The sequence below is a fragment of the Polyodon spathula genome, chromosome 11 (assembly GCF_017654505.1).
Source record: "Polyodon spathula isolate WHYD16114869_AA chromosome 11, ASM1765450v1, whole genome shotgun sequence".
NCBI lineage: Eukaryota > Metazoa > Chordata > Actinopteri > Acipenseriformes > Polyodontidae > Polyodon > Polyodon spathula.
This window is the reverse complement of record NC_054544.1, coordinates 38937869-38953747: the sequence shown is the minus strand read 5'-3', so window position 1 is coordinate 38953747 and position 15879 is coordinate 38937869. Positions and strand designations below refer to the sequence as shown.

Here is a 15879-nt window from a genome sequence, read left to right as displayed (position 1 = left end):
ATAAGACATGCTGCACAAACTGAATTTATTATACAAAACAATTAAAATATACCAAAAGACAATAAAGATATGTGGTTATTTGGATATTTCAAAAATACAACAATCTGTTATCAGAATGTGGCAGTACAAAGCCACGGTGTTATTGTTGAACTGTGGCTCTAAATTTAATACATCTCCAAAAGGCAGACAGGAAGATTTGAGATTTGCTTCAGTTAATATCCAAAACAGTCAAAAAGTGAGTTTTCAAAATAGTACATAAAAACCATCTGTCACTGGCAAATGCCCCATTTGATAAAAATACAGTTAAGAAAATAAAATGAAACTTAGTAAACCAAGGCCACACATGCTAATCTAAAATGTTTAAAAAAACAAATATATTTACACAAAATGATAGCAAACTAACAGGTGTTGAATCCAGCTCAACAGTCCCATGGTTTATTTAATGCAGCCTCCCTTCCCCACGAGTTCTGGTTCTTCTGGATTCATGCTGCTGTTTCACTGTTTTCTGGTGCAGCAGGCTGCTCTGGGGGTTTTGTCCTTTCCAATTCCCTTGAGCAGGGGCTTCCTAAGAGCTCCACACTGCTGCTGCAGTTGACTGGGGAGTTCACCTCAGAGGACTGGTCGGCAGGCTTCTCCAGGGTAGACTGCAAGGGAGCTGAGAGGGGGAGGTTCATCATGTAAAACATGTTGCCCAATCTCCGAGATACCTACAGCAAGGACCACAAGCAGATAGGAGACTGGCATGAATTTTAGAAACTGGTTCAAAATAGTTTTAACATTCCAGAATTTTTTTCATTGACAACCAGTTATATTAAATGTGCAGTTGACAAAAAAAAAAAAAACACTAAGTAGTCATTGAAAATGTCAGCTCTCACATTGGTTTTTCATGTAAAATGCTATCAGTGTAACAGAGGAATAAGAATAATCTTAATAGAGTTTCCACGATACTTACATTTAACATATCAAAGCAGTCTTAAATACTGCAGTTATTTATAAATCTTTGGTAGGAAGTTTTTTTTATTTAGAAAGTCACTGACAAAACATATGTTTCATAGGATACACAGCCTCGAGGAGTTGCTAGACAACGCACTGCAGCAGCGGCCTAGTCTGAAAGCAAACAAAACATGAACCAGCAACAGAGGGCTCTGTACCTGTGATCGGATTTTCAGAGCGGGCCCCAGTTTCAGACCTAGAGTGTCTAGAAGATGCTCTTCTGTAAGCAGTGGAAGGGTCTCGCCATCGATTATGTGGTCCTTGAATGTCTACATTGACAAATAAGCCTTGATTAAAAAAAAAAGTCACTATTTTGTTTAAATAAATTTTCCTACCTTTTTTTTTTTTACCGTTTTTTACAAAAAGTTCCAACGCTATTGAACTGCACAGGAAATGCTGTCACAGTTCTTAGTAGAAAACGACTCTCAGACTAGAACATGAAGCATGAGCGACTAACAGTGAAATGAAAAGTGGTATATTGAAGCATTTTAAAATCTTTAACATACATAAAAAAAACCTAGAGAATCCACAAATGAATACAAGAATGAAGAAAACCAATGTACCTGTGCGTATTCTGAGCACCCTGGGATGCTGTTAATGAAGCTAAACACATCTTCCACCGTCCACTTACGGATGTCTTCAATAGAAGACATTTGATCCCCATTAAGAAAAACACTGTGAGCACCTAAAAGAAACAAAAGCATTAAAAAAAAAAAAAAAAAACTAAAATCTTAACCCTAATAATGGATCAATTGTTTCTTCAACTCACTGTCATTCATTTCAAGCCTATAGTGTCTATTGTACACCGTTATACATTTACCATTTCACACAAACTGCCAAGTGCAGTACAACAGTGGTATCTTGGTTCCAGCTCAATAGCTCCCTCTAGTGGACGCAGAACAAGGTGAGTTTGCCAGAGTGTGTTTGAGCATCTGGCACCTCAAGTCAAATAAGTTTGTTACCTGTTGCTTTCACAACCATTAATAACAGCCTGTTTAAGGTTAAGTGTTTCTACATACCATTAAAAGAAATAGTCTATTTTCAGCAATGATAATTATTCAAATCAAAATAATAAAATCTAAAAAAACTAAAACAACTATCCTCTCATCTTCAAATGCAGAACAAGCATAGGACTTAAAAAAAAAAAAAAAAAAAAAAAAAAAAAAAAAAAGAGAATATGATAATGTAATGATAATTTTTAGCCGTTGATGGATGATAAGTAAAAATGTAATGGTCATTCAAAAAAATGAACTGCTGACCATGGACTAGGGGACAACATGAACTCTGCACCTACCAGGAGGTAGAAGTCCGTTTCCAGGCAGAGGGAACCCATATGACAAGTTGGAAAGAGGGTTGGCTGTGGGGTACATGTATTTCTCATGGAAAGCTGAGCAAGGATTGGGCAGGTCTTTATCACTTTCGCTGCATACAGTGTTGCAGCCGGTAGGTTCTGGACAAGTGTCATTGCTGTTCTTTCGCAGGCCCTGATCATAGTCTTTGTAACCTTTCCCACCACTGGATGACAAATCAACCCCCATTTTAGCCTGGTCTGGTTTGTTTGTGGTCTCGTTCTCAGACTCTCCTTTAACCTCTGCTTCCTTCTCTTCCCCCAAAGTCCCTGTGGTTTGATCCGGGTTCTTGTCTTCCGATTGGTTCTTGGGGCCAACAGTATTGCAGTCCATGCTCTTCTGATTGGATGCCCTCCTTCCGGATCTACGCCCTCTTTCCCTTTGCAGGGTGCCGACTGGAGGGTAGGGGTTGGCAGACATGAGCAAAGCACTGCCCTGAAGCTCATCCAAAGTGGTACGATGGACTAACATATTATTGGGCAGGTGGTCTTCAGGAAGCCTCTGCCTGCCTCGGAATGTCACGGCATTGGCCGGAATCCCAGGATACAGCAACGGAGTTTCCATTCCCACCAAACCCTTCTGGTGGGCGCTCTCCAGTTCCTTCTGATGAAGAATGGCATTCATCTCCATCCTGGGAAACAAAGAAATGCTTGGTTTCATATTTGTAAAAGGTAAAACTTCTCCTTGGCCAAGGCGAATTGAAAACTGGTTTACCTGCTGCTATAGGTCAGAGATCACAATCGGTTTATAAAAAATTTTTAAAAACTTTTAGGTGCAGAATCCAAATTCAGATCAGATTCTAAATTCGCTGCCATACCTGGCCATGTTTTGCTTGTGAATCAACTCCTGCCGACGGGCTACAGAATCCATCGACTCTGAAGGTACGAAACCATAACCTGCAGGTAAAAAATTAACAAATAAGTAAATAAATCTGGACTACCGATTTTACTCCCACCATGTAAACAATGAAAACGTCACATGGGTCTTAAGGACTTTAGAAATACTAAAACAAACTCAATCAATTCAATGTCAAACAGTGACTAGAAGGTCTTGTTCAATGTCGTTAAACATTAGTCCGAATAAATAACGTTTCTTTTAGTGTTTCAAAATTCAGCATTATTGTGTTTAATGGCTACAGATCAACTGAGAACTCTGACAGGGAGGTCAAAGGTTTCCCACATTACTTTTATATACTGTAACTTTGTTGACCTGTGTTAGAAAACCTTGTTAACCTCTGTGATACACAGCGTAAAGGATGTACTTCCTTTTAGTATACTGTGCCTGTTTCCAAGTCTCCCACTATATTGTAAATTGCACATAACCCTACTTTTCGTGGCTGCAGTTAACGGAAATAATGTTTTCAGTTTTCGTAATGTTAGAGAGTATGAGGTTACCTGCCCCAGGAAAGCCCCGGCCCTGAACCATGTTGGAGTGTGGAGGGAGGGGAGCTCCCAGGTGAGAACCCATGTGCCTCTGCCTCGCCTCAGAGGGAACCATTTCAGAGGCAGGAACTAGATCCCTGTAGAACAATCATGGAAATAAAGAAAACAGAATGGGTTTTGACGTTCTACAAAATGGATCAATTCAAACCGGTTTCCATCGGATTTGTGTAAACGTTACACAACGATTTACCCAATATCCTACATAAATCATATTGAATTGATCCATTTCATGGGGGTAGTTCGAGCTGGCTTTGGAGTGCCTTGACTCGCAGGCAACACTAGAACACCTGAAAGAATGCCCACACTGAACACAGATGCTTGGGACTGCTTTGGAAATGGGAAGGTACAACAGATTCTACGGCACATATCTTTTCAATTACCTGTCCATGAAGCGTGGCTCAAACTGTGGAGGCATCCCCTGGATCCTCTGCTGCCCGGGGCCTAGCATCTGGGGGTTCATGGTCATCTGGGTCCTCATCAGCATCTCCTGTCGCTGCCGTAGCTCTGCCAAGCAACACAACAAGAGTCAGAACACCATTACCACGTGCAGCAGGGGTCCAATTCCATATTCAATTTAGAAAGGGCTTGCAACAAAACACCACAACAGCTTCACAATCGCACATAAACAGGAGTTTGAATATCAAGGGGTGGTCCTGTAGCACCAATTGACTTAACCTAGAATTCTGCAGTACTGAAGCAGATAAAGCCATACATGTATTACACTGTGCTCTCAATCATTGTAAGTGTACAAATTGATACATTTGTATTTTACATTTAGGAACAAGTAGCTATTATGCTCTCTCACTTAAGAAAACACATCTATGTGCCAGGGCGGTTGCCACTGCCATAAAGCTACTTGGTGTTGCTCACCTCCTGCCATCATGCCATTGACAAGCCGGTACCAGTGCTTCTCCTCCAAGCTGCCCTGCTCTCCCAGTGCAGACATCTTCCGCAGATGTTCCCGCGGGGTCATGTCATATGGTAGCTCTCCTGTCCGACAATACTTTTCTGTAAATCACCACATATATAGAATCATTATTAAATTCAGCTATGGTTTAATTATCCTTATTTCACTATGCATTATAAAGAAATAGCAACGGATTTTCAGCAACGGTTTGTTGGATCGATTTAAGAACTTGGGTACGCCTTCATAATGGGGCGAGAACAACATACACAACTGCTGACCTATAGCAAAGTTCCTCCAATGCACCTACATATGGGACATTAATAAAACTATGAAACAGTTTGCAAGCATTTGTTGCTGCAAGCGCTGTTGTAAGTATAAACCTTGTTCCGAAGGGTATATCAGTTTCATATGCATTTATCTGCAGTCATTTAGGATCCTCTTAAACTAGGCATCTGAAAAGCTATCCTGTACATATCTATTGATAACAAACAGAACGAGCATCTCCTCTGTCTAGATATTATTTCAACATACACAATTAGAAAATGTGCTTTTAAAAGAGACAGCACACAAAGCAAAAGCGATTTTAAATGTGCTTTTAAAAGAGACTGCACACAAAGCAACTGTGATTTGGAAGTTTATTTTTCAATAAATAGTTTTCTTGTTAAACTCAGCCACTTTAGCGTTGAAACTATGAGAAACTAATCTTAAAATCATAAAGTCGGAAACAAAATTAAGGCACAATTGGCTGTTAAACAGTTAAACCCAAGTTGCAAGTAAACACGCCTGGTATTAATCAAGTCTTTTTTTTTTATTCAAAAACTTTATACAGATTGATCTTCTAAGATGAAAGCAAGAAAATGACAAATACAGCAAGACATTTTAAACAAGGACTGAACAGGGTATTACTGCTGTGTAGCATCTTTAAACATACTACTTATACAGACAACTTCATACGGCTTCTAAAATTAGCCATGATGGCAAGACTTTGAAATATGCAGTATTTGCTTCATCAAGCTACCAAATGCCTTGTATTGTAGTGCTGAGCCTACCTGCCGGAGATTCGTTTGGTTCCAATCTTCCTTGGTCTGGGCTTTCACTCTCAGGCGATCTGCGTTTCTTTCCTGTTTCCAAACAATCAAAAACAGAATCACTTTTCACAACAGCGTTAAAAAGAGATTTTGAAAGGCTCACTCTCTGATATTGTACAGCCCAAAGGAACCCCCTCACCACCGCCATTTACTTATACAGAGCAATGTCAAACACGAGTGGAAAGTTCAGTCTAGTTTACAAGCAAATAAAAACCCCAAAATGAGAACAACTAACTCAGTTAATAGCCATGTTGGCTAATCTAAAAATTACAATCTCTACCATGTGGCATTTTCAAAGGGGCAGCATGGAGTCTTCTTGCAAAAAAATATAAGTTGCTTCACTATATAAAGCTGATTGCATCTGGGATTCAGCAGCACGTTCTGCACACATCCTGTTCAAATACTTAACAACCTCACACCTAGAGCAGGATGTGTTTTCTACACGTATATGAGTGTACCTTTAGATAGACTTTGTTGCAATTCGCGGTTACGAGTGGCTGATCCAGGAAATAAGAATATTAAAAATGATAAAACAGGCTTTTAGTTCCCCCTCCCACCTTTAACTTTGAAATCGATTTTGTGATAAAGTTCTTACAAAAACACCTGTGCCTCCCACAGTTTCATCAATTCAGGTTACAGAGTATAAAAATAAATAAATAAATTTAAAAAAAAAAAAAAAAAAAAAAAAAAAAACACACACACATGGTTGCTAGACAACACAGCCTTTCTTATCTATTGCACAGGGCTAAAACAAAACTGTTGTTGAAATGGTCCAAAACAGCAGAGGATCTACAAACCACAGTCTTTTGAAGCATTCTAAAACTGGCTCCTCCCTCATGCTCTTAGACACAAATACACAAAAACCCGCGTTAACAGTCATTGGCTAATGCTGGAGATGGCAGCAAATCTTTAGATTTCCAGCAGATCAGTTGAATAGACTCAGTAGCTCCACCAGACACACGGGCCTCTATAAAATCAACGTTACTGCCGTTACCATAGCTATAATTTAGAATGGATATTAGAATTTGAATTCAATCCAAACAACACAGTTAGCATGTCACGGGGAAGAGGATGAGCAGCTCAGCTGTTTCTCATAAAATGACTTGGTATTTCTCATAACAACCATCCCGGTACACATCAAATTATAGACATGTAAGAGCATACCAGATCCACAAAGGTCTTTTGTGAAAATAAATAAATAAATAAATAAATTCACTCCTGTTGTTTGTTACTAGCTTTTTTTGTCATATAAATAGTTTCAATGATTATCAGGAGGAAATTTGGCTCGTAGCATCCATTAGTTTTGAGTAAACCTTTAAAAACATATTTAGAAGATTATTCAACACTTAACCAAGCGGTTTTGGTACGGAACAAAATAAGCATCACCGGTACAGAAATATATAATTCTGGTATAATGGCTTGCTGCTGATTCCCATTTCCCCAACCTTTGCAGGATGTGGTTATATAACCTGAATCATAATTAATTAAATCAAGTGGGGGCTGGTTGAAACTACCATGGCTTTAACAGCTGACAGCTCAGAGCAGCAGGGCATGAAGGCTAAGGAGCAAGGAGGAGGAGGAGGTTACCGTGGAAGAGCTTTTGGATTGGATCACGATCATTTTCCTGAACTAGGGCTGCCTTGGATTTACTGAATCTCAGATCCACCCAGAAGGGCAATTATCTGATTTGTCTTGCCTGTACACTAATAACTGGCCCACAATTCCTTGTGAAAAAAATGCACATAATCGCTCAGCTCTAATCCTCCGTTATTCTAAAGTCTGCCAGTAACATCTGTCGACCTGTAAATTCATATTTATTAGCCTCCACACCCCCAGCCCTCTTCTCTGATCCTATTAGCAAAACCCTGGCTCTGCACCTCTTTAAAGAGATGAGTTCGAGTTAATCTCGGCCTTTAGAGGGTTACCCTCACAAACCTTGCTCGTAAGTATCCTGAACTATACACAGAGTACTAATCTTGTCTCCCACCATTAGCAGATAGGGTGTCCTTAAAGCACCTATGCAGATATCTCCACTGCAATCGGATTACTTAAGAGTGTCAGAAAGCAGCCCAGTTTTCTACCTTAACAAATTTAGCCACATTTTTATACAGTAAATTTAGTTCTGTAAAAAAAAAAATTATAATAATAATATTTCACACACACACACACGATCCCGGATGGAAGCTCTCAAATCAAAGAGGAAACCACAACTCACTCCCAAAGATCTCAATTTTTCCAAAAATGATAACAGGTAACACACAACTGAAAACAGTACCAGAAAGCCTTTCAATTTGAAAAGGGTTGCTGTAGAATGGCACGTGTTCCATGAGCAGAGAAAAACAACCAAAAGCCTCTCACAAGAACTCCCTCGCAGTAGCTTGGTGTCTATGTGCATTCTGATGTTCCCTCAACTCACCAGTTGTCTCAGGTAGGCGGTCTGCTGGATTCTTTTTCAGACCTGAGTCATCTTGTTGCCTCTTTACCCTCTGAACGCCTCCATCAAGAAGCCTGAAACAAACATGAGCATATTCCACCCTGTTTAGTATTCTTTAAGCACTATCCTGCAATGACACTACACTGCCACAAGTGTTACAACAACATGATTACGTAGTTCGACTATATAGTTTCTTTTTCTTTCTTTTTTGTAATTATGAAGTTACAAACAGTGGGGACACATTATTATGATGATGTTTTTAAATAGGAGTGCTTTTAATTTTAGAGTGCTTTTTAATTTCAGAATTACCGCAATTAGAAATGTTCTGATCATAACTGTTCAGTAATTTATGCTATTTCCCTTTTTCTTAGGGTTTTATTACTTAGACATCTATGACACCATACATTACAATGCATTTTCATGCAACGGTTCCAAGTGAAAAGCACATACAGTAGAAGCAGTACTTACTAACTAGATCACTGGGGTTACAAAGCAAAGGCAGACGGGCAATGTCTGTTTTGTAATACTTTAATAAGTGCATTAAAAACTAAATCAAAATCAATATCCACACAATGTATAGATCACCAAACCCAACACCATCATAAACTCTAACACCAGTAAAAAAGAGCAGATTAGGATTCAGAATGCTGTACTTAAATCAACAGAACATCAATCTCCATCACATGAATTTCTGATTAGTGGCTATTCTTGATACTACCAGATGCCTTCATTTTCCTGGAAAGCAGTATTTAGAAAACACAGGGTGGTATGAGCAAAACTATACGGGACACCATAAGAAACTCTGGTAAGGAGAACAATTGGAAATGCAAGCAAATTCTCAGCTGGAACCTGGCATTCGTCAAAATAAATTCAGGACAGAGAGGAGCTGCTTAAGAAAACAAATGCCATTCCTAAAAGGCATCTTAAAAGAACTTCGTGGCAGCAAAGGCATTCACGATTACTGACCCTGCGTCCTCGATACACATCCATCTAGTCCTTCTACTAGATTGAGGTAGACAGACGATTACACAGAAGTCAATTTATAGTATTGAAAATGCTTGGATATTCTGGGTACAAATATGCAAGTGTCATAGCATTTTAAATAATTATTTGTAATCCTACAAGACAAGATTATCTCTGAAGTTCTCTTCAGCGCTCTCGGGGTGTTTTGGTTACTGTTCTGCAATGTTATTTTTTTCTTCTTTTAAAAAATTAGAATAGAGGAAACTATTTGAAAATATGGCCAATAGTACATAAAAAAAAATGTTTTTCAACCATTCTGGCTTAAAAAGGAATGACTGAAGGCAGATTTGATTGTGACAGCTAAACACACACACACACACACATATATATATATATATATATATATATATTATTATAATGATGTATTAAGAGCAGCATCATTTTTATAAACTGGGCCTGTCTCTAAGGGTTAAAACAGTAACATTGTGACATTATCTAGCTTTTGTCAACATGCTTTTGTTTGCTTGTACAGGATGTATGCAAATGTTTGTGTATTTATAAAATAAACATTAAGCATACTGTACAAAACACATCTACACAAAGCCATGTACCGTATATACGAACACACACTCATTTTAAATACTTCTTTTTAACAAACTTTGCTTCAAGCCTTGTTACAAAACCAGCAGCTCTTTATTTCTCCTCACAAAACACTACTGGATTACTACATGGTTCATATTTGCCGTTAATAAAACTGCTCGTGCAACTGAAAGGAAAGAGACAACAATAAAACCAAACAAAAAGACTAACTTGGGGTTTTCAAAAAATAAACAAACTAAAAACAGACAGGCCTGACCCTTCTCAGGTGGCACGTCGCATTCTCGTTGAGGTGTTGAGAAGGCAGCTGCCAACAGCTAAAGAGCTAACAGATCTCTTGGAAGCGAGAAGAGAGAGTGTTAGACAACACATGAGGATAAAAATAAATAAATAAATAAATAAATAAAAAGCTGAATTCACAATTAACACTTACCCAAACTGTCTGCAGACAAGTAATAATGAAATCCAGTGTGTGTGTATATCTCACCCCCTCCCCTCCCCTCCCCCTTTTCTCTTTACAACCAATGAAGCACTACCAGGCAGCTTAGGAGACACGCCTCCTCTCTTGGGGCCAGAACCTGCCTCAACTAAAACAGACTTTTCTTTAAATACAGGTTCACTTTATCTTCATTAGCTCGCTTCATCCCTTTGGCTAAGCCCACCCTTTACTGACATCACTGTGATCACCCCCTCCAATATGAAAGCAGGCTTAAATACAGCGGTGAAAATGTAATTACATGAGTAGTGCCTAAGCCTGTAAATTAAACTGCTTCCAACTTTTACCCTGTCTGTTAATCTCTTGTTTGCGGTTAACACAGTTGTTAATAAACCTGCAGGGACTGCTTCCATTACCCACGGAAAAAATACAAAATAAATAAAATATCTATCCATAAAGTCTTTCCCCATCCAGTTTTTATTTTTTACTCCATTTAAGCCCCCAGCAACTTTGCTTTATTTAATGTGTCCCAGCCAGTGTTGTATGGTTTAGGGTCCAGGCCTACAAGACTGTTGGCTGCTAGATTGCAGCAATCCTACTAAATGTGTTGTAGGGATCATGTTCTCAGACTTCTTAATCTGACAGTTTGCGCTTAACCGCTTACAACCTGTCCAGCAGTTCCTTGATTTACTCTCTAAAACACTGCAAGATAAAAGGGGATTATTCTATAGTTAGGTGTATAAGGGTCGGGTTGGCTGTTGCAGCTGTTCATGGTAGTCAGCAATTTAAGGTTTGGCAGAGAAGTGCTTTTTTTCAGTTCTGTTGTCGCCAGGCAATTTACTGCTGTTGCTATGTGAGGAAAATGCCATTCACAGCAGCCCTAATAACATGTCCTTTGGGAGAAACAAGGACTTAGTATTAGTACTCAGTATTAGCAATGGCCATGAAACTGTACTATACTGCAGGAAGAACACACAGGAAACACATAACACTGCTGGAGACAGGATACTTCTAAAACTCAGAGTCTGAATAGTTTGCCACTAACCCTATTATATTCCCTTTGGTCACCTTTTTTTTTTTTTTTATTAAAATGTACAGATTTTTTTTTTTTAAAACTATGGGAAGTTGTCCTGCCAAGAAAATAGTTTGCATTATAAAGTATAGCATAACATGGTACAGTAATAAATGCAGTGACCCTGGAGGATGCACAGTATAGTTTAAACAGACAAGGCACAAACAAACACAGTATGTACATTTTGTTTTTTTGTAAAATATACTCAGTACAAACTGTATGGTAGGTAAAAAAAATCACTAACTTCTAAAAATGTCCACTGCACATTTGGTATGCATGGTAACTTGAACTCCTGTTTAACACTGTGGGACACTAATTTGAAAATAGACCACACGTGTGGGAACTCACCTTGTTTGATTTCCACCGAGACACTGTTTGTCCTCCTGCTTCTTGTCCACTCCCTCAGTATTGGGGGTCCCTTCTCTTCCTGGCAGGCCACTGAAAACTGCAGTCTGTTCAGTGGCAGGGTCTCTCTCCTGAAAGGAATTGTTCACAGGAAAGTAACTGGAATTTAAGAATGTTAGGGCATATTTTCAAAGTATATTATATCCAACTATGCATCAACCAGACACTGCTCTAACACTGTTTCCTATGCACGTCAGCCATGATGTTATTACACAATAACTGAACTGCAAATGAAACACGGCTGGGAAGAGGTCTCTAATAACACCTGTTCTAAAACCACTGCTTACTGATGAAATGCTTCAAACTCTTGCTCCCAAAAAATAAACTGCTTCAGAGTACAAATGTACATAAATAACTTAGGTTATAATAGAACTGCTCTGCCATATTTAACTAAAAAATACAGTAATCCCTCCCCCTGATGAGGGCCTCTATCATCATCATCAAGACAGGAGCCTCTGTATGACTCTTCAGAGCTCAAACACATCCTTACTCACCTCTGACTGGTAGACATCACAACCAATGTGGTCACATGCTGGAGGATGTGTACCCATCAGTCCTCTTGAGATTAGCCACTTCAGATTCTTCCCTGTGGGATGGAAGAACAAAACAAAAAACAGCACAACACCCAAAATGTATTCTGAAATGCATATTTCTATTCTAAGGATTTACAGCTATCTGAAAAAGTCACCTGCTCCAATCAGATCGTTAGTTACAGAGTTAATGAGCAGCCAGAACTGTTGGTACCGACTGAATCCCATTTTACTGTACATACAGGTTTTACTACGATTCTAGAGTTTAGTCACCTTTGTGCTTTATACTTCGCTTCCAGTCCTTGGCATTCTCTCTCCCACAGGTGCTCTGGAATTCGTTGGGGGTCAGCCACATGCCTTTGTACTGTATGGAAAGACCTCTACTCCCTTGGCAGAGGCGAGTGAGGTAAAGGTATGCATGGTTCTCTCCGCACTCCACCCGAACGCACGGCTCCCCGGAGTCATACAGAACATCTAGCGAAAAAGCGTGACCCTCGACGCTACAGTCCAACGCCAGGCTCTCGCACCCTGGTACCTCAAGGGTCTGGTAGCCCATTATTTTGTCGGGGAAGTGAGGGTAAGGCAGCCAGGGGTATGGAAATCCATGTAAAACTGGGTAAGGAGGAAACGTTTCCGCATGTAAGGGGTACCCTTCCTGTTTGTCACAGTAGCCCATCGGCGGCGTGATGCAAAGCATACCGGGGTGGGGGCATTTTTTCTCCAGGTAGCCCGTGCATGAAGTCTGCTTTTCGAACCCAGTAACAGGGTAAGACGGTGTGTGCTTTTCATGTGATGGCGTAAGAGGCGGGCTAGGTTTTTCTGAGTGGGTTTTTTGCTTCTCAGCGGACTGGGTCTTGGGCAAGTCAGTATTAGAGTTTGATTCATTTGTCGATGAGCCACAAACTGGGAAAAGGCTCTTCAGTTCGGGGTAATATGTACCTTGTTGTCCTGGCCAACAGCCGAGTTTGTCTGGTGCCGAATACCCTGGAATAGTGCAGTAAATGCCAGGGTAGGGCCCTGGGTCCAACATATCACATGGTGATATTGGCTTTCTGGGGAGTAATGGTGCGTTCTTCTTGTCAGCGTAACAATTCTCAGGGTTCTCTATGGTTTTTTCAGTTCCATTTCCAACATGCACTAACGGGAATCCGATGTCATGAACTGTGGTCGGACCTGTAAATGCTACCTGGTTTTCATCAAAATGAGACCCCCAAATCCCAAAAGAGCGGTCTTCTTGTTGCAGCGGCTGATTTCCTAGAGATATGTGTCTAATGGGATGGCATGCTGAAGTCGGTGGAGGTGGCATTCCCAAAACGGTTGTCCCCAGGTGGGGAGAGATCACTGCCGCGGCCGGGAATCGATGCGTCCCTTGAGGCAGAAACGGTCGGGTCACCTCGCTGCAGGAATCCTCGTCTAGTGGGTGAAAGGCTTCATCTTGAGGTTGGGTTTCCTGTTTAACTTCCGGCATTTGGCTCCTCAGCTGCAAATGTTCTAATAAACGCAGTACACGTTCTTATGTCAGCCTTGGGAAAAAAAAAAAACAAAAAAACGAATGACATTTAAATCCTGAATTTCATGTAAAAACGCTTCTTTGTTTTCCTTTTGTAATTGCTTCCTCTCGTTACCACAAACACTAATCTCTAGCGGCCGCTTGTGGTGCTCGGGATCTCACACACACAGGTGTACCGAAGTTAGTTGTGCCGTCATTAAATGCGTCCCTTTTATTTAGATGTTTACCACTACCTCTTAATCATTTTTTTTTAATACTGTGTGTTGCACTGTTTAGTTTGTGTCTTGTAATCTTTTACTGTGCACTGCAGAGCATAATTATTTGCAATTTAAAATATTTTGAAAATGTTCTCAAGTTGGATCATTTAAATACAGTTTGATGTTGATGAAACTGGTTTATTTAAGCACAGTATCATGCACATTAAACTTTAGGTAACAAAGAACAAACTTACGACCTGTTTTGGACCCTGCAAACATGTATCGTTTCATTGTTACACCTTTTCTTACTTCTTTTTTGTTGTTACATGTGCCTTCTTATATGTTGTATTAGTAAAGCTTACCATGGCACATTTAGAAGTTTTACCATGGTTAAACTATGCTTACACTGCTGCACTTTACAATGCTTATAATTTACTATGCTTTCAATATGCTTTATTATACTTTGCTATGCTTTTACTGTTAAGTTAATGTCCTACATTCTTAGTAAAAACAACTATTTTGATTATTAGTTTAATGGCAACTGTGTAAATAAATTAATGTAACATGCTTTGTGTGGTTATAAAATGTTATGATCAAACTGTATAACATAAAACGCACTACAGAATTCGCACTGTAAAGCACAGTTGTAGTATATTTGCATGAAAGTGTTATGGATTTGGTATGGTGTACAAAGGCATGTGAAAATAAGTTGTGCTCCTTCAAAAGGAGTTTTCTGTAAAATATTAGTTCATCCCAACTGCAAACTTTGAAGCAAGCTTGCATGTCCTATTCTATACATTCATACTGCAAGGTTACTCAACATCCCATACATAAACATGATGCAAATAGAGAAGACAACAAGGTGCAAATGTCAGTTTTCACCAGGGGCTACATGTGGCCACAGGTTGGATGCAGTGCTGAGCTGTGTTGTTGCTCCAGCTCTCACAACAATACCGCCCCCCTGTGCTGTCTGTTAACCTCTCACACAAGCATATATACATCAATACCTTTGATAGAAAATTGCCAGCAGTGTTCAGTCTGTCCTGCATTTTTAGTAAAAATAAATAAATAAAAAATCTGGTATATCGCAACCATGAATCAGATTTTTCTATTTTATACAGTTAATTTTGCAAATTAAATAATTACAATTGTGTTTATAAAATAATTACAATGGTCTGCTAATGTGATAAGTAATACATCATAAGAAAAGAACAGGGTGTTATATTCAAGTGTTAGGGGAACTGAAATTGAACTGGGCACATAGTGCCATCAGGTTGTCAGCTATTGTAACAAACTATTTTAACTGCAGCAATGTGTTAAAGGTAACAGAATGGCTGTATGTACCCTTAAAGAATCCTAAAGCTAACAACGTTAGCCAAGTTGACAGTTATAACAATGTCGTGGCTAATGTCACCATTAGTGTTGAATGTATTGTGAGTGCATGATCTGTGCCACGTTGCAAAATCCACTAATGCTTGTATATTATATATATATATATATATATATATATATATATATATATATATATATATATATATATAGAGAGAGAGAGAGAGAGAGAGAGAGAGAGAGAGAGAGAGAGAGAGAATAAAATCATGTTAGTAAATTACAGTAATACCGAACTTCACCTTGACTTTAATCTTTAAGCAGCAGTGGAAAAGTTCCATTCTGTTGAGTTCTGTTGTGTTCTGTTTTCAGCCATTAATACCTTTTCAGCAAACTCACATGAACTCACATGGAACTGATCTGATTACCAGCTGTAAGAAATCTTTAACTAAGGACAGATTAGCCCAGGGTCCTATTGCTCAACCATTGGACATACCCGACATGAACTATACTCAGTGTGGTTTCATTTTAAAAACACATATATGTTTTTGATAAAAAAAAAAAAAAAAAAAAAAAAAAACTTAAGTGTGATGTTTGAATGGGAACAGTTCAGAAACACAGATTATGAAA

General features: G+C 39.2%; 1 protein-coding gene across 3 annotated transcripts; it reads right to left on the bottom strand.

Moving 5' to 3' along the window:
• Positions 1-11: 11 nt before the first annotated feature.
• On the bottom strand, positions 12-15672 carry LOC121323331 (sterile alpha motif domain-containing protein 11-like). Of its 3 annotated transcripts, XM_041264330.1 has the most exons (14): positions 15552-15672; positions 12490-13739; positions 12181-12272; positions 11630-11757; positions 8196-8287; positions 5741-5812; positions 4655-4792; positions 4165-4288; positions 3737-3861; positions 3160-3238; positions 2288-2973; positions 1557-1678; positions 1152-1262; positions 12-707 (listed from the first exon to the last, which is right to left on the bottom strand). In XM_041264330.1, exons 2-14 carry the CDS (start codon positions 13682-13684, stop codon positions 483-485), a joined length of 3189 nt encoding a protein of 1062 aa, XP_041120264.1. In that variant the 5' UTR covers positions 13685-13739; positions 15552-15672; the 3' UTR covers positions 12-482. The 3 variants fall into 3 exon arrangements, with proteins under 3 accessions (XP_041120264.1, XP_041120263.1, XP_041120265.1); XM_041264329.1 differs by lacking the exon at positions 15552-15672 and having other exon boundaries at positions 12490-13858; XM_041264331.1 differs by lacking the exon at positions 15552-15672 and having other exon boundaries at positions 515-655; positions 12490-13859.
• Between the last annotated feature and the right edge of the window lie 207 nt (positions 15673-15879).